The 20,653-nt window shown below is 37.8% G+C and overlaps 1 protein-coding gene across 2 annotated transcripts in view; it reads left to right on the top strand.

Moving 5' to 3' along the window:
- The first annotated feature begins 1,332 nt into the window (after positions 1 to 1,332).
- The window catches only part of FCHSD2 (FCH and double SH3 domains 2), a 194,330-nt gene continuing 175,009 nt past the window's right edge, over positions 1,333 to 20,653 (top strand). The window contains exons 1-2 of one of the 2 annotated variants that reach the window (XM_006181609.3): positions 1,333 to 2,257; positions 4,013 to 4,110. In XM_006181609.3, coding sequence (XP_006181671.1) covers positions 2,237 to 2,257; positions 4,013 to 4,110 — 119 coding nt within the window. In that variant the 5' untranslated portion in view covers positions 1,333 to 2,236. Of the gene's footprint in view, positions 2,258 to 3,414; positions 3,434 to 4,012; positions 4,111 to 20,653 lie in introns of those variants that run through there. The other variant, XM_032489304.1, reaches the window with a different exon arrangement.

The following is a 20,653-nucleotide window of genomic DNA, read 5'->3' as shown; positions in this document are numbered from 1 at the left end:
AATATTTTCTGAATAAATGATGAATCAGCGAGCATTACTGGGCACTATGTGCTAGGTTGTGTGGTAGGAGAAATTTTATTTAATACAACAAGCCTGTGAAGCTGGTATTATACCCCCATTTTACAAGTGAGGAAGTAATAGTTGAAAGAGGTGAACTACCTGGGTCAAGGCCTCACAATGAGTTCATGGTGGAGCTGAGACTGGAGCCCAGTCTGGCTACCTCTAGCCTGGGCTCTAGCTGTGGGCCCCACAACTGTCAAGGAGCTGGGCCTCCACCCATCTGTTTCATTGCTCCAGGTCTTCCCTAATAGTAATCAAGGACTCTCCTGAAGGGCTCACTTTTGAATGCCTTCAAGGAAACCAGAAATAGTATGCCTGGTCTTCTAATTCCTACACAGCTCTAGATTAATCTGACTCAATTACAGCTCTGATTCTATCTCCTTCTTGTACAAGAAGCTAGGTTAACAATGTAAACAACCTGAGTTGTTCCATCTTTCCAATTTCCGGCCAAGTGGCTTTGGGTCTCTTTGGGAGACTTGGGTGTCTCCAGGCTTCACTCACTTTCCTCTTTTGCCTGACTCCACTTCTGAGAACAGGTATTTGAGACCTGAACTTCTGATAAAACCGGGGTGATCTCATTCACCCTCCATACAGCACTGTGGCTTCGTAAGAGGTGTTTTCATTCTTCTAAGTACCCCAAGGGAGGCAGATATCCCTATCCCAAGACGGTTTGGATAGAGAAGGAAGGTGGAGTAGGGAAGCTGCCTGGATGAGCATCCTCACTGGTAGGTAAGGAAGCCTGAGCTCACCCAGCCTTTCAGGGGCAGGCAGAGTAGACTGGCATTCAGGGGTCCTGACTTCCATTCAGGGGCTTCCTTCATTGCCTCTGCTGCCTCCTGTACTTTTCCTCATGGTTATCATCTGCATCTGTTTCTTTATAACCCAGAGAACACTTAGTTATTCAGAGAATCTAGTCCTGCTGTGCAGCCTTCAGAAACTCTCCACTCCTCTGGCCTCCTATCAGTGAAAAGAGGGTTAAGGACCTCGCGGTCTTCCAGCACAGAGTACGTGCTCTTTGACTTGGAAGCCCTAAAGCAAAGAGCCGATTTTTTCTTTGCAGGGAAACTAGATGTCCCCGCCCAAGCCAGGCACCCGCGGCCGCTGCGAAAGGACTAGTCCAAGGTCGGCCCTTGGTCTCTTGGCTGCCCCGCTCATCCGTTGGGGGAGGACGGAGAAGCAGAAAAGGGGTCTCTCCTACTGCCAAGACATACAGACATGCTGGCCCCCTCCCCACTGACACACGCTGCGGTGGGGGCGGCTTCTGCGCGTGCGTCGGCGTAGAGCCCTCTCCCGCCCACGTGCGCGTCCCCGATCGGAGGCGCGCGCGCGGCGGCGGGCTGGCGGGAAAGCGCGCGGGAAGCCCCCGGCTGGCTCCCCGTGTGGGGGAGGGAGGACAAGAGGCGTTTGGAACGTGCCACTCTCAGAGAGAAGGGGAGAATTTTCGTCCTGCGGTGGCTTTTCTACCCGTCTCATTCTCCAACAGACCCGTTAGCTGCCGCCGTCCCCCACCGCGATACGGAGCCCCACGCCGCGGCCACGCTCCCTCCTAGCAGCCTGTCCCGGCCCCTCGAACCCAGCTCTGGCCTGAGCTGTCCCCTCCGCCGCCGGAGCGGGGCGCTGCGCCGCGCGGTGGGGCCGGAAATTCCCGCGGCCTGAGTGGAGGAACCGAAGCGGAGAACACGGCGCCGCCTTCCACCTCCCCAGGCCGGGCGGGGGCGTTGGGCCCAGCGAGGGCTGGGCTGCCGGAGTGGGGGCTGGGAGCCCGCGTCTGAGGAACTGCGGAGTCGGCCGCAGGCTGGAGCCGCGGCGGGCAGGCATCTGGACAACGGCGTTACTCCTCTAAAGCCGCTCCGCGAGCTGAAGACCCTGCGCCCCAGCTCCCGGGCCCCCGCCCCCTCGCGGTCTCCGCCTCCTTGCCTCACACACCCCCCCGGGCCGCTGGAGCCCAGGCCTTCCCAGCGCTCCTCCTCCTCCTCTTCACACTCACCCTCCGGCCCGGGTCCCCCTGCGGTCCGCCGGCCTTGCTCCCTCCAGGGTGAGTCCTCGTTCTCAGGCTCTCCTTACACACATATTTCACACACGCACACAAGCCCGGTCGCTGCGCCACCCCCTCCTCTCGGCCCTTCTCTCCTCGCTAACGCCGCCGTCGGAGGAGGATTGATGTCCCTTCAGCATCATGCAGCCGCCGCCGAGGAAGGTGAGGATGCAGCTGGGGGCGTTTGAGGTTTGAGGGGGATGCGTACAAGGAACGCGACTGGGGCGACCGCTGCGCCCCCTCCCCCTTTGCGCAAGAGGCCTTGACCGCTGTCGCCTCGGGTTTGTCACCGAGTTGCCGCCTGCCCAGGCTGGGGGCGCGCGTGTTCGGTGCCTTCTCTAGGGAGGGGCAGCCTGGGCTTGTACCCTCTACCGCGCGGGAGACCCCCAGACATTTCACAAGTTTCGGATGTGCATTTGTGTGTGTGTGTGAGTGTGTGAGCGCGCACGGCAGTGCTGCTCGTTGCAAAGTGCTTTCTCGGGGCTGCACCGAGGGGAGGCGGGGGAGCCCTTGCAGCTTTACAGAGCCTTGTGCTTTTGTAATTGTTTAGTCTGCACCAGGTTTGAGCCCTCCGCCAGCTTGTCTCCCTCCTCGCCTATTTGCAAATTTACAGAGAATTTGTTTCCAGCCTAGCCTTAAGGTTTTTTTTTTTTTTTCCCACGGGGCAACCGAAAAGAAGTTGCAGTAGTCAGTCACCCCTATCCCAGGGGAAAACAAGAAATTAAGCGTTGACCTCTCCTGCCTTTCTCTCGCCTATTCCTGCCCCGCCCCTCCTACGAGGGGGCGAGGAGGCGGCGGTGCTGCCCCTAGGAAAGCGAGAACCTGGCGGTGCGTTGCATGTGCACGAGGATCTGGGCTTGGGGTGGGAGTGACGGGTGCTCCGGGCTTGTCAGCAGCTTCCCCGCTTCGCCCTTCCAGAACTGTTTCACTGTCCTTTTCCCCAGTTTTCCCAGGGACTGAGGCTGTGTCCTTGTCTTTTTAATCCTACAGATGGTTACTGAGTGTCTACTTTGGGCGTTGGGTGGAGGAGACTGTTCTATCCTCCCCTCTTGGGCAAACATTTGGTGAATGCTTAACTCACTCGTGTCTGCTCCCACTTCTTTCTCTTTCTTAACCCTGGTTCTCCAGTTAAGTGAGTCTTTTTCTTTAATACGCGTACCCTAATCCCTCCTGTAACCCTGCTCGGGAGGTGGGGGTTCCACGCCCACTGTAACCTAGACGTCGGCCTGTCGGGGAAGGCACTGGCCAATTTGCATTTGCCATTCTAGCTGTTTAAAGTGGAAACGCCACGGGGACCGGCTTGCTGGGGTGGCTGAAAAGCACTGCATATGCTGGAAGGTCACTTTTGCTTTCTCCTTTATGAGAACGAGGTTGTGATTTGATGTGCCGGTAGCGAGTCGAGGGCACCATCCTGAGACTGTGCTTTCTCGCAGCCATTATGAAATAATATATGTAGTTGATTCATGCATATAATTTCCCGATTGTGTAAATTTTGGTCATTAGATATTAGGCATTCTTACGCCCCCTTCTCCCATCTACACTCTGCTCAACTCTCCTGGTGGTTAATGTCTGAATCTTTTTTGGAAGAAATAGAAGACAGACTTTTTTAAAACTCTTAAGACCTAGATATGTATGGAGCTTGTGCATGAAATGAAATGACTGGCAGTTTATTTTGCACCTCTTTAATCTGTAATTTTTAAACTCGTGTACTTTAATTTAGCCTCTGCTTCAGGATATTTGTTTTTTTCATTAAGTATCTGCATTCAACAAAATTAGGTGGCTAATAATGGGTTTATGGTCCTCAGGGGAGAGGCAAGCAAGAGTTATACGTTCTGACAAGTGTTAAGTATCTTCCTCAAGTAATTTTTTTTTTGTTTAGGTCGCAGTAAAACCTCATGAATATATGGTATATTTTAGGTGAAAGTTACACAAGAACTGAAAAACATTCAAGTTGAGCAGATGACAAAACTTCAAGCCAAACATCAAGCAGAATGTGATTTGCTTGAAGATATGAGGTAAGGTTATTGTAAATAGTTTGAAAACTTCTGCATCTCTGTTTCAAAGAACCTTTGCGTTACCAAGCCCCAGGAACTGATGGTGGAATTTCCTTTTGGATTTCCTGCGTTAAGGCGGATAGAACTTTGACTCAGCTAGAAATTATAACTGGAACTAACACAATACAAACTTTTTTCCTTTAGTAGAAGAACCTATAATGTACACGCACTATTATGAAAAAAACAAGGATCTTACAAATTTATCAAATTATAGTAATTGAAGTAGAAATTCATATTTAAATAATCTTTCTACTGAATTGTAACATTTATTGACCTTAACGATATCACACAGATTTTTAAACTGACACCTGGTTAATGGTTAATATCTGGGGGTGAGCCAGTCAACCTCAGATGATTATATGCTAACACTGTTTATTGCAACATAACAAATGTAACATTGTCTTTGAACATTATTACATTTAGTGGGAAATGTGTTTATCATATTTTATCATTGAAGTTACCTGTACCCATAATCAAGATAACTTTGAATTTAAAAGATAAGACATTTTGTCAGTTGTGAAGAACAGTATCTTTCTTTATAGAGGGAATTGTGACTCATTTTATTGAAAGAAACACCACTGTTTTATTTAACAATCCTGTAATACAAACTGACAGTTCAACAAACATATTTTTTGTAAAGGGTGGAGGATGATTTGCATGTTGAAACAGAGTAGCTGCCCTTATTTCCCTTAAGTAGCACATTTATTAAATTGGAATTGTGTCTGTAAGCCTCATCAGTTACCTGTTTTTTCCTGTGGTGCACAAGCACATGTTGGTTTCATGAAAAATATTAACTATTTATTGTTATAATAAAATTATATGTGTTTGGATAGCCGAATTATTCATAGCCCAAAGATTTTAATATCAAGAGTTCCTTTTTTCCTCCCCCATATTTAGTTTAGGTACTATTTGTGAGTATTTCTACTATTTACCTGCCTTTTCAGGGTTTCTAACTAAGGCATGTAAATTTATATTCATCCAAACTTGGATATACCAATATTACTGTTTTCTGATTGAAAACGACTCTATTTTAATTCTGTGTTTGGTTTTTTGTTTGTTTGTTTGTTTTTCTTGTGGCCACAGGGAATTTTTAGACTTTAATTCCTGTTTGAGATACCTGAAACTTACCATATGGTTAAAAATTAAGTTTATAATGTCTGTTAAGTGAACTAAGTTATTTTAGTAGAAATCTCTAGATGAAGGAAGTAATAAATTTTCAGAAGCAGTTTAGGAAGGTAGAATTAATGTATAAGATCCTTTATGGGATATGAGTGGTCAGTGGTCATTAAGTCCTGTTGATTATATTCTGAAGACTTCTTGTTGACATTCTTTTCTCTATTTCCCCTATTGCCTGTAGCTTGGCTTATAGTCAAATACATGGACACACAGTCACTGCTAAGTTGATGTAGGTTGTTGCTCCTGCTGCTACTGTTTAGTTGTTTGTATTATTCCTGACTGTATCACATTTCACTTGCATTGTTGCAGTAATATCCTAATTATTGCAGCAGTGTTCTCATCTTCCACTTCCCAGTCTCCCCTTTTAAATCTGTCTTCCACATTGTTACCAGTTAATTTTCTAGTAACATTGCTTATTATATATCAGGTTCTCTTTGATCTTCTGGATAAAGACCAAACACTTTGTCATAGCATGTATGGCCCTTTGCAGCCTAGCTACAAGCTTCATTTCCTGGCGTAGTTACTACCATTTCATGCCCATGCATCCTCCCTCCTTATTCTCCCTGCCCTGGCCACTCAGGACTTCTGGTTATCTAGTTGTTTTCTCTACATTCATGGCTTTGTTTGTGCTGTTCTCCTTGCCTGTTGATACCTTTGCTCCCAATTTTCACTTGGCAAATTCTGGTTATTAACTAAGTTGGCAAGTTTGATCTTCTCTGTGATCTTAAAGAATTTTGATTTTTCACATGCTTCTGGCTTCCCCCCTCTTGTGGATTCCTTGAAGTCAGAAGCTAAGTTTTATTCATTTCTGTGTCTTTCTACCCTTTGTTTAAGCTGGCAGAATTGTTAAATGAATGTAACTGTTTATATTTTAATATAGCTTATTTGTTTTTAGGTGAATTTTTTGGGGGGGAGGGTAATTAGGATTTTTTGTTTATTTATTTATTAACTGGAGGTACCAGGGATTGAACCCAGCACCTCGTGCATTTTAAACACGCACTCTACCCCTGAGCTGTATCCTCCCCACTTGGTGAGATATTTTATAAGCTCTCTTTGTAGGGGGTTATAGTGGTGTCTGTTGAGCTTGTGTTTTACCTTGATTCATGTAGGCACTTTAAAATGGACTGTGGGTATTTGATGTAGAGTATATCTGTTTTTATATATAATGCGTAAATATGGAGACTGTTGATGCTTCAAGAATTAGTGAATCCTTTATTACTTTAAAGGACTCAGTGTGTTCTTTTTTGTATTAAATAAATAGAATGAATCCCTTCATTCCAATGTAGTTGTGAACAGAATACTATATTACCTCCTAAACATGAGTTCAGGTTTCTGATTTACTTTTTTAAAAAAATGATAATATTGAATTGGAAGTTGAAAATTACCTACTCTTGGTATTTGTGATAACTGTAATTGCTTTAGGAGGCGGTGGTTTGGTTTTTTTCGGTCTGTCCTAGCAAGTGGAATGACCTTTTAAAAATTCATTAGAAATCTCTGAACTTGGATTTTATATGTATTATGTTGCAAAGGATCTTGACTGCTTTTCCCTTTTTGAGGCTCCCACCACCCTGTTCCCCAAAATCCCACAAACAGCTCTCCTTCTCACTGATGCCCCCTCCACAAGTGTTATGCTCAATTTAAATTAGTATTAATTCACCCTAAAAAGTCCAGATATTTTTCATTTTTAACAAAAAGAAGTGAGTAGACAGAGAACAGTTTTTGTGACTTTAAAAAAAGTTTAAAAAGTTAAAAAAAAAAAAAGACCACAATGCATTAAGCTGTAAATAGGAAAATTTTATACTGGGTTATGGTTAGTTCCCATTCCCCTCCCCCCTTCTCCTCTTCTGGAATTTTGAAGGGAGGAGACCAATTATGATACAGTTTTTTCCTTTGCTTTCCTCCCCTTATTCAGTTCATTTGTTCCAAGGATGCATGTGGAAGCTGGTGTATTGGGAGTAAAGTATGAGAAGAAAAGATAACTCATTTGTTGTTAATCAGGGACATTCCATGCTCTGGGGAGATTTTATACTAAAGTGTTTCCTGTTGACTTTTGCTGTCAGCAGTAGACAAGCACGCTTTACTTTCTTTTTAGTTTATTATTTTTTTATTCTCTGTTTGCTTTCTTAGGTCACTTATAAGTAAGTTTCTAAATACTGCAGCCTATGTATTGTTTATTAATGTATTTATTATTTATTATGATAGAGTCAGTAAAGAAAGTTCTTTGCAGGGACCCAGAATATTAAAAACTACCTTCTTAGCAGACATTTTTAGGAAGTCATTATATAATATTGAAAAATTATAGAATTTTAGAGTCAGGTAGATACTATCACATTTGTTGATTTTATAGATAAAAATGGAAACCAAGGCATGGTTGATATGAAGTGAATCATACTGAGGTGGACTCTTAAGTCATTTCTCCTAATTTCTATACTAGTGTGCTATATTTGTATTTCCTGTATCTGTATTCCCTGTATCTGTATTTCCCATGCTTTTAACCAAGAAACTCATCACGGGTCTCATTTTTGGAAACATTTTGCCTATCAAAAAGTACATTTTAACTAATAATTTGTTTTCTTAAACATTACTTCAGAGAAAAATATGTATGGTTTGTCACAGATGTTTTGAAAAATTGAAACTGGCTCAAGAAGCGCCTGTCCTTTGTAGACATCTGGAGGTCTAGTGACATCAAATGAAGAATTACTGTATTATATGTTACCCACTCTTAAACTGTAGATTCATGGGAGTCCCTGGGGATTGGATTCTGAAATCTGTTGATGGAAGCTCTGGGACTTTTTTCATTTTCTCAGAGACCATTATATCTAGAAAGGAAACTTAGAGGTTATCTGGTCTAGAGGATTAAAAAAAATGGTTTATTGAGATCTAATTCACTTACCATACAGTTAGCCCATTCAAAGTTTTTTGTATATTCATAGGGTTGTACAGCTATCACCATACTTTAGAACATTTTTGTACCCTCTACAAAAAACTTTACCTGTCAGCAGTCACTTCCCGTCATCTTCTCCAGCCTTAAGCAATTACTTTCTCTCTTTATAGAGGTGGAATCTGTATAAATGGAATCATACAATATGTGGCCTTTGGTGACTGGCTTTTACTTAGCATAACGTTTTCAACGTTCACCCATGTTATAGTATTAGTACTTCATTCTTTTTATGGCAGAATAATATTCCATTTTATGGATATACTACATTTTATTAATCCATTCATCAGATGGACTCTTTTGCTATTATGAATAATGCTCCTTTGAACAAATTTTTTTGTGGTCTTATGTTTTCATTTGTCTTGGGTATATACCTAGTAGTGAAATTGCTGGGTCACATGGTGACTCTATATTTAACTTTTTGTGGAACTTTCGAAGTGTTTTCTGAAGTGGCTATACTATTTTATATTCCTGCTAACTATAATGTATGAAAGTTCCAGTTTCTGCACATTTTTACCAATGCTTGTTATTGTTTGTATTTTGATTATAGCCATTCTAGTGGGTGTGAAGTGGTATCATATTGTGGCTTTGATTTGCATTTCCCTAATAGCTTATGATGTTTAGCATTTTTTCATGTGCTTCTTGGCTATTTGTATATCTTCTTTGGGTATTCAGATCCTTTGCCCATTTTTAATTGGGTTATTTGTTTTTTTCTTATTGAATTGTGAGAGTTCTTTATCTGTTTATCTTATCAGCTATATGATTTGCAGATATTTGCAGTATTTGCAGTATTTTTCCCACTCTGTGGAGGAATCACCTGAGGTGATTCTTCTGTGCATTATGTAAACTTTGAGATAAGTGAAGTGATAAAAAGAGTAAGGACTTTGAAGATAGATCAACAATTGAAACCTAGCTCTGCCACTTATTAGCTGGGTAATTTAGAATAAGTTACTAACATTCTCTGAGCCTCATATTTCATGTATATAAAATAAGGTTAATATCTACCTTTCTGCTTTTCAGTAAAAGTTAAATGAGATAGGTGAAATACCAAACATGGTAGGTATTCACTATTGGTAGCTACAGGATGTTGTCTTATACAAGATAACAAAATAAGTTACTGTGTTTTATTAATTCTAAGAAGCACTTTTTTTTTTAACATTCTTATATTTCTGAAATCTGGATACATCTTACAATTGCTTTTGGTTGTGATGTGTTGTCATTTATTCTTCATATGCAGAACTTGCAGAGTAGCTATTAGTAGGCTTGGAAGAAAGTCCCACAGATAATGGTTTGAATACAAGTGTTGGATCACCTGGGATTTTGATGGCACAGAAGATGATATTGTGTGGAAAAACATGGATATCAATGACTGATTCAAATAAGGGATTCAGAAGAGTTTGAACCTGAATGTGACCAGTTTATGCACTAGTTTATTTCATTTATCTTTTTAAAACTGTGCACAAGAGTAATACATGCTAAAAATCTAACTAATGAAGTTTCAAAGAGCTCTTTTAATAAGTGTGAATAAAAATTGTAAGTGATAGGGCATTGTATCAATTTAATTGGAAGCATTTTTTCTTAGTGGAACATAATGTGTCTTGCATCAGTGTTGTTTTAGAGATGATGCAAACTGGAAGTAGCAGTTCAGGTACTGGACTCAGGTCTTTTTCATTCATCAGCAATCATTATTGCTTCTCAATCCAGTATTTTTTCAAATTAGAATTTAAAAGTGATGTAAATCATGAGAGGGAGAATTTTTTTTAAAACAGAGCCAGGACTTCCATCTTTCTGTGTTGATAGTGATTCTCCTCATGATTGCTGGATGGCTTCTGCAATTCCAAACATGCTATTCTCATACAACATTAGGTGGAAAAACAGAAGGGAAGGACAGTTACTCCTCATGCAAATTTTCCCTCCCTACCTCCCCTCCTTCCCTTTTATTGGGGAAGACAGTTTCTACCAGAAATTATCCCCAAAGACTTTCCCCTTATATCTCATTGGCTGAGTTTGCTCCATAGGCCCCTGCAGCCTGGCTGCAAAGGAGCCTGAGAATATGATTACCTTCTTGGAGAGGTGATCTTGGCCAGCAAGAAATAGATATTGGTGGCGGTAATACGGCTTTTCTACATTACTGCTTGATCTTTTTGCCACGGGGACCCATTTCTAATTTACTCCTACTGTTTCTCATAAAGTGTAAAAAATGTGTTGACATTAGATTGTGAAAAATAGCTGGAATTCCAGTTGTCCCAAGCAGACTGAGAATAAGAGACTCCTCAGAAGCCATTTGTATCCCCTCCTCTCAACTTCTTTTGAGTTCAGTGTCTTAGGTCAGGAGTAGGTTTTTGTATTTACCATAGGTAATGGGCCAGTAGGCCAATGACCTCTTAGGATTCTCCTCTTAGGAATACTAGAGTGGTTAAATATCTTACCACTTCTGGTCTTCTGATAATTTGGGAAAATGGTGGTCTGAGGGCCCTCCAGGCAGTTTCCGTTTTTCTGAACTCCTTTTACTTCTCAGGGGAAAGAATTAATAAGTAGTAAAGTGGCCAAGCTGAAAGCAGGGAAGGACAAATAAGAGAGAGAATTACTCCTAGCTGAATATTTTCCCTTTAATAATTGAGGATTGGCAGTTCAGTCTTGAAAGTATCAAGTATGAAACCTTTTACCTGAGGAGGCGGGTCATGGTAAGTTGGTGTTTTTCTTTGTAAATTCTTCGAATATTCATTTGAATCCTACAGATGCTGTTCTGTTTTGTTGGTGTCAGTCTTCAGGAATGATCTGATGCATAAGCAGGAGTTAGTTTGTAAGTCTGGTTTGTGCTGTTGGCTCTTGAGTGACTAATTTGGGAACAAGGCACAAAAGCTTGTAACCCTCTTTTTTGTTCCACTGCTTCAGATTTCCTGTCATGTGTTGGTCAGGACTAACTTAATAAAACCTTAGTTGATATTTTTATTTCATTTTATTGTTTCCTCACAGTATTCCTTGGTCATGCTTTATTTTACCATTCCATTTGATCTCCTTGTTGGCATTCGTGTACAAGTGTCTTGTCATCCAGGTGTTTTCTGTTTTGTGAACTTTGAAATAATCCCAATTCAAAAAGAAAATGTTATTTCTTGTATTACAAAAAGTGTTACCATGTCTGTGGTCCCACAGGAAACAATTGGGAATTTGTGTCCCCTGATTATATTTTAGTGTTATTCCCCCGCACATTGGGGACTGGAGAAGGGGGCTAGAAGCAGACACTTTTTATTGTATTCCTTTTTTTGTAAGTTTTAAATTTGGAACTATGTGAATATTATCTACTCTGAAAACTAAAATTAAATGATTCAGTCTAAGTAAGTATTTTATTGCATTTGCAACTAATATAAATAAGACTTTATATTAGTTGATGCTCGAATGTCATTTTTGGCTTTTAGTTCATTTTTGGTGAAGTTATTTTCATCATCAGGCTTTACAGTTTATTTCTAATGTATGCCAAGTATTCCAGGTATTAAGAATACTTAATTCACAAGATTTTCTTCCTAAAATGACTGGTTTCAAGCTGGGTGTAGTTCAGAGTTAGGGAAACTTGCTCTGTGTACTTTATCTTCCTTTCTTTTTGTGTTGTGGAACTGTTTTGTCCCCAAAGAAGCAAACATTAGGTGGTTAGATTCTTGTCCAGGTGCAAATTTTATTCAATTAACTGTATTCAAAGGTTTTACATCATAGTCATCATTTAAAGTATTGTTTCTGTGGTAGAATGTATTTTGCATTATTAGCCAACTTTCTCCATGGGAAATTCTTTTACCTGTTTTACTGTAGAGGTATTTTATATAATAATTTTCTCAGCTGTATTGAACTAAAATATTTTCAGTATTTCATTTTCTTCTCTTGCATTTTAAGCTATACCTATCTGTTTTTCAAGTGGTTGTTTTAGGTGTTACATCATGCATCTTTAATCTATCATTGTATACTTAGAGTTAATAGTATATTATACCATGCCACTTAAGATACTTAAAACAATCCAATTCTATTTATTCCATCCCAGACTTTGTGATACATACTGTTTAAAACCTTAAAATATAGTGTTAGTTTTTATTTAAACACAGTTATTTATTAAAGAGATTAAGAGAAGGAAAAAACAATTTTTTTCTCACTCATACTTCATTTATTTTTGGAAAATATGTTATTGAGCAAAAAACTCTTTTGGATTTACCAATTTTGACTCTTTTCTTTCCTTCTTGAGACCAACACATAGGTTTGTGTTTCTGCCTGGTATTATTTCCTTTTAGGCTGAAGAACTTCCTCCAGCATTTCTAGTGCAATTCTGCTGGTGACAATTCTCTTAGCTTTCACACATTGGAAAATGTCTTTATTTTAACCTCATTGTTTGGATATACCACTTTTTACTTTTTTGCTTTATATTGTAACATTTTTTAAACTGAGATGTAATTGACATATAACAGTCTTTTCATTTTAGATATACAGCATAAGGATTTGATATATGCATATATTGCAAATGATAACAATAAGTAACTTTTATCATAACATGTAGTTACAAATTTTTTCTTGTGATGAGAACTTATAAGATCTACTCTCTTAGCAACTATCAAATATTGTTATTTTTTTCCTTTGATAATAAGCATTCTAACAAGTGTCTGTGGTGATTTTGTGGTTTTGATTTGTGTTTCCCTGAGGATTAGTAATCTTGAGGACCTTTCATTTATCTGGCCATCTGTCTGTGTTTCTTCTTTGGAGAAATGTCTCTTTATATTCTCTGCCCAGTTTTAAATCAAATTGTTTTTATCTATTGAATTGTGTTAATTCTTTATGTTTTGGATAATAGTCCCTCATCAGATATGATTTGCAAATATTTTCTATTGTTGTGTAGGTTGCCTTTCCATTTTGTTGATGGCTTTTTTTTTTGCTGCGGAGAAAATTTTTAATTTGATGTAATCTCACTTGTTTATTTTTGCTTTTGTTGCCTCTGCTTGTGGCATCTATAATATAAAATATTAAAGGTGATAGAAGAAGGGTGCCATCCTCTAGTCATTCCTTGAGTCATACTCATTATTATTATTATTATTATTATTATTAATAATAATAATAATAATAAGTCTAATTCAAGGAATGATCAGAGGATGTCACTCAAGAATGACATAGAGTTCTCGTATTTCCCTAACATATATGTATCTTGGATCTGTTGGTTTTTTGCTGTATATCTGTGTATTATTATTTTTCATAGCTGCCCTCAGGGTTAAAATATACATCCTTAACTATTTACTGTCTATGTGCAGTTAGTATTTTACCACTTCAGATAAATTGTAGAAGTGTTGTATCTGTCTAGGTCCATATCTACTCTTCTTTCCTTTAAGTTAAAGTGGTTATTTACATTACATATACATGCATTATAAACCCAAGACAATATTACAGTTTTTGCTTTTAACTTTATATGGTTTGTAAATAAATTAAAAGGAAAAAGGCAAAAATTTAAAAAGTCTTTTCTATTTACCGAGATATTTACCATTTTCAGTGCTTTTTATTCTTTTCTGGTGTTTTGAGTTTCCATCTTGTATCATTTCCTTTCACCTTGGAGAACTTTAGCATATCTTGAAGTTCAGGTGTGCTGGTGACTATTTTAGTTGTATTTTATGTGAAAATTTCATTATTTAGTCTTCATTTTGCTGGGTATAATTGCTGGGTAATGAATTCTGGCTTGACAATTTTTTTTAATTGAAGTATAGTTCATTTACAATGTTGTGTTAGTTTCTAGTATACAGCAGAGTGATTCATATATATGTATATACTTTTTCAGATTCTTTTCCATTATAGGTTATTACAAGACATTGAATATAGTTCCCGGTGCCATACAGTAGGTCTCTGTTGTTTATCTGTTTTGTATATAGTAATGTGTATTTGTTAATTTCAAGCTCCTAATTTATCCCTCCCTTCCTTTTCCCTTTGGTAACCATAAGTTTGTTTTCTATGTCTGTCTCTTTCTGTTTTGCGAATAAGTTCATTTGTATCATTTTTTAGATTCCAGATATAGGTGATACCATATATTTGTCTTTCTCTGACTGACTTCACTTAATATGATAATTTTATCAACAGTCCATTCATGTTGCTGCATATGGCACTATTTCATTCTTTTTTATGACTGAGTAATAATTCCAGTGTGTGTGTGTGTGTGTGTGTGTGTGTGTGTGTGTGTGTGTATACACACACCGCATCTTTTTTATCCATTCATCTGTTTATGGACATTTAGGTTGTTTTCGTGTCTTGGTTATTGCAAATATTGCAGTGCTGCTGTGAATTTTGGGATACATGTATCTTTTGGAATTAGAGTTTCTCCAGATATATACCCAGGAGGGGGTTTATCAGATCATATGGTAGTTCTACTTTTACTTTTTTAAGGAACCTCCATACTGTTTTCCATAGTTGCTACACCAATTTACATTCCCACCAACAGTGTAGGACAGTTCCTTTTTCTCCATACCCTCTCCAGCATTTATTATTTGTAGACTTTTTGATGATGGCCATTCTGACTGCAATGACGTGATATTTCATTGTAGTTTTGATTTGCATTTCTCTAATAATTAGTAATGTTGAACATCTTTTCATGTACCTGTTGGCCATCTGTATGTCTAATTTGGAGAAGTGTCTATTTAGGTCTTCTGCCCATTTTTTGATTGGGTTGTTTGTTTTTTGATACTGAACTGTATGAGCTGCTGGTATGTTCTGGAAATTAAGCCTTAGTTGGTCACATCATTTGCAAATATTTTCTTCCATTCCGTAGGTTGTCTTTTTGTTTTGTTTGTGATTTCCTTAGCTGTGCAAAAGTATGTAAGTTTGATTAGGTCTCATTTTTTATTTTTACTTTTATTTCTAGGATACATGGCATTTTATTTATCTGTTCATCAATTGATGGCCATTTGGGTTGTTTCACTTTTGGCTGTTATGAATAACACTTTTGTAAACATTCATGTACAAGTTTCTTCATGTACATATATTTTCATTTCTCTTGGGTATATAGATGTGGAATTGCTAAGTAATATCTTAACTCTATGTTTAAATGTTCAAGGAATTACCAGACTGTTTGCCAAAGGGACTGTACCATTTTATATTCCCAACAGCAATGTATGAGGATTCTGATTTCTTCATATCCTTGTCAACCCTTGTTGTTGTACATTAATTATATCTCAGTGCCTCCCAGAAACTATGCATTCTGTCATCACCACCACCACCACCATCATCATCATCATAATTATCATTGTTGTTCCCATTTTATAGATGAGGAGACTGAGACTCAGATTGGTTAAGTGACTTGCCCAAGATCAGAGAACTAAGCAGTGCAACAGCTTGGTTTGAACCTGGTACTGTGACTGACTATAAAATTTAAGTAAGTTCTTTGGCTCCTTAAAAACTATTGGTGTGTGATATATCATTTGAAATCCAGTGAAATTTCATAGTATTTCCAAGCAGTGAGAAAACCTATGTAGATATTTTTTCAGCCTTTATTATATCTTGGTAGGAATCCATTGAATATAGAAACATCTTTTCCCTGGTTTTGATAGCTGTACTCAGTTTTCTTGAAAGTGAAAGACAGATGTCTTTCACTCAGGATTATTGTAATTGGGGGCACACGTTTTCAGTGCCCACCATGTCCAGATATTCTGGAGGGAGTGTCTTGTTTCGAGAACTACCGCTTAGAATACATACCAAAGAAAGAAGTGTAAGATTCAGTGCCTTGCAGATATTTCAGTCTGGCTGATCAGTACGGGAGTGGAAGATACACTGTCTGGCGTTTCATGTTTTTTTTAAGATCCAGGGTGGGTTGAAGGGTTGTGTGAAAAAGTGGATTTTTAGGGATCTCTTGGCTCTTCCAATAATTATGTCTGGGGCTTAGATTGTATTTTGAGATATTTTCATTCAAAAATGCCTTATCTTTGTTGTTGTTGTTGTTATACGTTAAGACTAGGCAGTTTTGTTGTGATAGAGCGAAGGACACTGTTTCTGAATAGAGCTAAAGCCTTGCTATACAGCAAGGTTTTTTCTGGCTACCTAATTACCTTTACTTTTGACTTTTGGGCAGCATACCTAAAATAAAACATACTCCGCAGATAGCTTAGAATCAGCTTATACTGGGTGATGGAAATGTGTATAATCTCATGATACTTTATGTTAGTAAACTCAATTTAATAAAAATTTTCTTCTTTACAAGTTTGAAGCCAATAAATTAACAAAAGTTACTGAAATGCTTCTTTCGTAGAAAGTAAGTGGCTATTAGCCGGTTACATTGTTTCATTTTGATTAGCTATATGCATGAGGACAAATATTTTTCTGAGAAGAGAATAATTATAAATTTACTTTCAGTAAAATATTCAGATTTTCAAAGTTTCATTAGTTTATAAAAATATACATGAATAATAGTAACTAATTGTAAAACTTTGTTAAAATTTTAAAAATGGCTTTGACAATGGCCTATTTTGTTAATGTAGTGTCTTTTGACATTGATTTAAGTCTAGTCTTGATACATTAGTTCACATGTATTAAAATTAATACTTCAAACCTCCTATATGTTATACACTAGTATTGTTTTAAACAGGAAGAAGAAAGCAAGGAAAAAGACTGCAGTGTTTAATTTTATGTGAGTAGCTGTGCCAGGTAGAAGGCTGTGAAAGATTTATAATGTACTATCTTTTAAATATACAGTGTAATTCAAGATGAGGAATAAGATGAATTTTGCAGTAATGATGTTTAAAGACAAATAATATAGTAATAAATTGTGTTAGCTTTTATTTGCATTCTATAGAAATAGCAGAAATTTTCATTTGATTAAAATGTTTGATATGTGTTCTCTGCCATGATCTCAAAAGAGTATGTGTTCTACTTTAATAAAAGATTATCTGACTAATGAATGTCTCCTAGTCTTTTCCTGGCAAAGAAAACTTGGCATTTTAAATTAGATCTTAAACATGATATATCATAGATGAAAACATTTAAAGTTGTACTTCTCAAAGGTGAACTTGATTATGGGCCTCCTGACAAAATGATTTTGTCAACCTGATTAATATTTATAAATCTTAATGGAAGTGATTTTTTTTACTTGAAAATGCATTTTTAGGTGGCGTTTTTTTAACCCTCTCTTTTCTAGGTATTTTTGTGTGTGTGTGTGTGTCGTGGGATCAACACTTTTGAAAAATGAGAGGACATAATAATCTTCTATCATCATTCAATTTGTACTAAGTTGACCTAATACTACTTAAAGGATGTTATAAAACCATTGGAAGGTTTCTTGTAATTCTTTTCATCTTAGGGCCTATTCATGATCAACTTGGATTTTAATTTTTTTGTGATTAAAACGATCTCTTTTCAGGTAACTCATTTTGACAACATTTTTTCTCATTATTTATAGTACACCAAGAGCTGAAAGGCAAAGAAGTTTAAAGATGTCCAATTGAAATAAGTCAGTTGGTCAACACATGTAACTAGAGAAAAAGCTCTATTTTAGACTGCGTTTAATCAATTTGAGGGGTGATGCTCCCCAACTCCTGTGGCTTTGGGAAGTGGAATGAGGTATTAGGGAAGGAATGGTTATGTGTTGAGGAAGATCGTAGAGGTTTTCCAAATTCCTGAATATTCCCATCACAGTGTGATGACCTTGTCGTCTTTGCAGTATATTGTATTCCTAGAATTAAACGTAGCCTATTCAGATTTCGATGCTAACAGTGCATTGCATAAGTGTCACCTGTACACTTAACGTTACAGATGCTTGGCCCTGCTCTTAAGATTCAGAGTTGGTTGATTTGGGGGAGAGATCTGGACATACATATTTTTGAAAGCATTGCAGGTGATTCATATTTGTAAGTAAGGATGAGAACTGCTGTCCTAGGAGTTAACACAGTTGTTTAATAATGCATTTCAGATCTTAGGCCTTCCAGGAAGTGACCTTCAGCATTCCAGGAAATAATGCTAAGAGATACTGTATGAGAGGTGGATTTCTAAGCTGTAGGAAATTGTCAATTGGATAATCAACCCTGAATAACTGAGTAGATTATTTGTAGGTTGAAAATCAGTGAAATAATGGGTAGTCTTTCAAATTTATTTTTATTTTTAACACAACCTTGTTGGAAGAGTAAGAACGTGGTGGTCTGATTTGTTTTTAAGTGTTCTTTTCCTTCTTTTATGTGTATGTAACTTTAAAAACTATATATATAAATTTATTTAATTTTTTTGTTTTTGTTTTTGGTGGGACATTCCAGGAAGGATGAGTAGTTTTATAATTATAATTCTCTGATTCCAATTGGGAACTTGTTAGATGTGCAGTTTCTCTGGCTTTATCCCTGTTGACTGAAAAAAAATACACAAAGTGAGAATTGTGAGTTAAGTTTTATTTGAGGCAAATTGAGGACTATAGCCCAGGAGACAGCCTCTCAGAGAGTTCTGAGGAACTACTGTGAAAAGGTCATGGAGGAGGTCAGTATATATGAGATTTCGGTGAAGGGAGATATGTGCAGTCAAGCACGTGCTTTGACAGAAGGTTACTGCCAGTTACCAGAAGGTTGCTGCTACTCAAAAAGAGCAGATGTCTCCATTAATGATTTTAGTGCTTTTCTAGACATGCGAAGATGCAAGAAATTGGGCTCATTAAATCATCTCCTGAAAATATCTAACTATCTGAAGGCCTGTTCTGCCAGTTTTTCCCAGAGCACAGAGTGCCTCATTCCTGATCTCTGCCCTGAACTCCTTTCAGGGTGTGTTGAAGGTCAGCAACTGCCCTGGTGAGTGACCTAATCCTTATGGAAGCAGATGGCAAGTGACAATTTTTAGTTGGCATTTCAAACCTACTTTACAGACTCTGAGAGTTGGACCCAGCAAGCCCTTTTAGGTGATTCTCATGTATATTAAAGTTTGAGGACCACTGTTATAATAACTATTGTTTACAGTGGTGTTTTTTACTTATTTACCTAGTACTTAACTAATTCATCATTAGATATGTGACCACTTGCAAAATTTTAGGTAATGCTGCAGTATTTTTGTATACACACACCGAGTATCTAAGGATATAGACTTTTTTTTGGCCCTTAAAAATTATTAATACTCTGTTAAGACTTTATTGTTTTAAACTTTACAGTTGCTTTTCTATTTATAAAATGCTTAAACATCTATTATTTCAGTTAAATCTCAGCAGCTGAGGAGGTAGGTATTATTATTCACTTCGTATAGGTAGGGGAACCTAAACCTAAAGAGATTCATTAATTTGTCCAAATCATAATTTTAATTTTTAAAATATTTTATTAAAGTTATATGTTTAGAATGCTTTAATCTGGGAAGCCTTTTCTGTACTCCTCTACTCATTACTTTTTAGGTGTCTTTCCTTTATACAATGTTGAAATAATGGACTGTCTAGCTAAGGGGGACATAACAGAAAGTTCTTGAAATATGAGATGAGGGAGAAGATTGCATTTACCAGAACTCCTTTCTGGGATAAATATGAGGGAAATAAGCAGAATTAGATATCTGTGTGTGTGTGTGTGTGTGTGTGTGTGTGTGTGTGTGTGTGTGTGTGTGTGTGAGTGTGTGAGAGAGAGATTTCAAGAGATATATACTTAATTGCCTTTTAAGAAGATTGAGTAAAATTAAGTCTAGGACTAAGTTTTACTTCCTAAGATATGGAAGTTTGGTGCTAGATCTAAATTGCTGGCATAGGGAAGAATGCTGAGCTCTACAACTGTTGGCCGTTATGCTCTCTGCCCTTCCTCTTTTCAGCAGTATTCTGCCTCTTTTCTAAACAGACATTGAACAACAACAACAAAATTGACTTGAGGAAGTGCCAGATTAGCTTGCTTGGGGAGCCTGTGTGCTCTCGTAACATCCTGTACTTGTCACTGTTAGGCCCTTGTCACATTGTATATTAATCTGTGTTTTTATTTTTTGTTTTTTTGATTTTTCCAGTATGTTTTCCCTCCAGCCTTTTGAGAGCAAGACTAAATCTTTTATATTTGTATATATCACAGACTGGTACGTAGATACTGAAGAAATACTGTTATCAAATGATACATTGTTGGCCAAATCAATATTTAAGAAATTTTAAAATGTAGATTTTTAAATTGTTAAACTCGTTTATTTTCCATTGTTTACATAAAGACCTTATACTACACTATAGTAGCTAATTTTCAGTGTAACATAGTGGTTGGTGTCCTTATTCACATCCTTGTATATTTATGTAACTGTCTTTTTATAATAAATTTGCAGAATTGATGGGTAAAACATATACTGTTTAAATGGTTGTGGGTTGGAGGGTATAGCTCAGTGGTAGAGCACATGCTTAGCATGCATGAGATCCTGGGTTCAATCCCCAATACCTCCATTAAAATAAATAAATAAACAAGCAAAACTAATTATCTTCTC

Source organism: Camelus ferus, chromosome 10 (assembly GCF_009834535.1).
Source record: "Camelus ferus isolate YT-003-E chromosome 10, BCGSAC_Cfer_1.0, whole genome shotgun sequence".
Taxonomy (NCBI): Eukaryota; Metazoa; Chordata; class Mammalia; order Artiodactyla; family Camelidae; genus Camelus; species Camelus ferus.
This window is presented reverse-complemented; position numbering and strand designations above follow the sequence as displayed.